Genomic DNA, 1,448 nt, shown 5'->3' with positions numbered 1-1,448 from the left:
CTTGGGAAACCCAGATATGAAATCCATGGAGATGCTATCTCATTTCCATTTTGCCAAAGGCAAAGGTTGAAGAAGGCCCGCAGGTTTGTGATGTTTAGCCTTTATCTTTTGGCACACCATGCACTTTGCCACAAAGTCTGCGATCTCAGCCATAATGTCTCTTCACATCTTTGTACATTTTGGTGCTTCCTGGGTGTATGGCTAGCATGGAATGATGCGCCTCCACCATCACTACCCTTTTAAGTCTGCAACATCTGGCACACATACACGTCCCTAGTATCAAAGGCCGCCGTCGCCCCCAACCCGCCAATCGGACGTTCCTTTGTCGTCACATGTACTCTTCATCTTTCTGAGCCACTCGTCCTGATCTTGCATAGATATGATCTGACAGACCAAGGTCGGCTCTGCAGCCTAGAGGACTACGTAGGCGTCTGGTTCATCGAGCGTAAGCTAGATGTCGAATTCTTAGATAAACTCCATCATCTCCCACTCCTTGATCATCATGGTGGCCGCTAGCTCATGCTTCTTTTTTCAGCTCAGGGCATTGGCCACCGAATTTACCTTACCCGGATGGTAAGATATCTTAAAATTGAAGTCTTTGAGAGTCTCCATATATCGGCGTTGGCGCATATTCAAGTCTCTCTGTGTAAATATGTATTTCAAGCTCTTGTGTTCACAGAAGAACTGGAATTCTTCCCCATAGAGGTAGTGCCTTCATATCTTCAGGGCAAAGACTACTGCTGCCAACTCTAGGTCGTGTGTTGGGTAATTCTCTTCATGCTTCTTTAGTTGCCTTGAAGTATAAGCGATCACCTTGTCATTTTGCATTAGTACACACCCCAACCCTAACTTTGATGCATCACTGTACACTACAAATTTCTCCCCTTCTGGAAGTGTAAGCACCGGTGCAGATGTGAGCCTCATCTTCAGTTCCTGGAAGGCCACTTCGGCATTTTCATCCCACATAAATCGAGCGTCCTTCTTGGTTAGCTGAGTAAGCAGCCGCGCAATCCTTGAAAATTCCTTGATGAAGTACCTGTAATATCCTACCATTCTTAGAAAACTTTGAACTTCGGTGACAGTGGAGGGCTGTTCCCACTTGGAAACTACTTCCACTTTAGTGGGGTCAACCGTTATGCCCTCAGCTTTTACCACGTGCCCCAAGAATTTGACTTCCTCCTTCCATAACTCGCATTTTGTTAGTTTATCATATAGTTGATTTTCTTTTAGGGTACTCAGGACCATGCGCAGATGTTGCTCATGCTCCTCTCGGCTCTTAGACTAAACCAGAATATCGTTGATAAACATGATCACGAACCGGTCTAGATAGGGCATAAGTACCCTATTCATCAGGTCCATAAACACCGCCAGGGCATTTGTGAGACCAAAGGATATGATAAAAAATTCATAATGTCCGTAGTGGGCTGCTAAGTTTGTGCTAGTCGGGT

General features: G+C 45.4%; 1 protein-coding gene across 1 annotated transcript; it reads right to left on the bottom strand.

The window, feature by feature from the left end:
* Positions 1-714: 714 nt before the first annotated feature.
* On the bottom strand, positions 715-1,245 carry LOC131250710 (uncharacterized mitochondrial protein AtMg00860-like). Its single transcript, XM_058250989.1, has one exon. It carries the CDS (start codon positions 1,243-1,245, stop codon positions 715-717), a length of 531 nt encoding a protein of 176 aa, XP_058106972.1.
* Positions 1,246-1,448: the final 203 nt, after the last annotated feature.

This window comes from Magnolia sinica, chromosome 7 (genome assembly GCF_029962835.1).
Source record: "Magnolia sinica isolate HGM2019 chromosome 7, MsV1, whole genome shotgun sequence".
NCBI lineage: Eukaryota > Viridiplantae > Streptophyta > Magnoliopsida > Magnoliales > Magnoliaceae > Magnolia > Magnolia sinica.
Note: the sequence above shows the minus strand (reverse complement) of the source record. Positions and strands in the feature narration are given on the sequence as shown.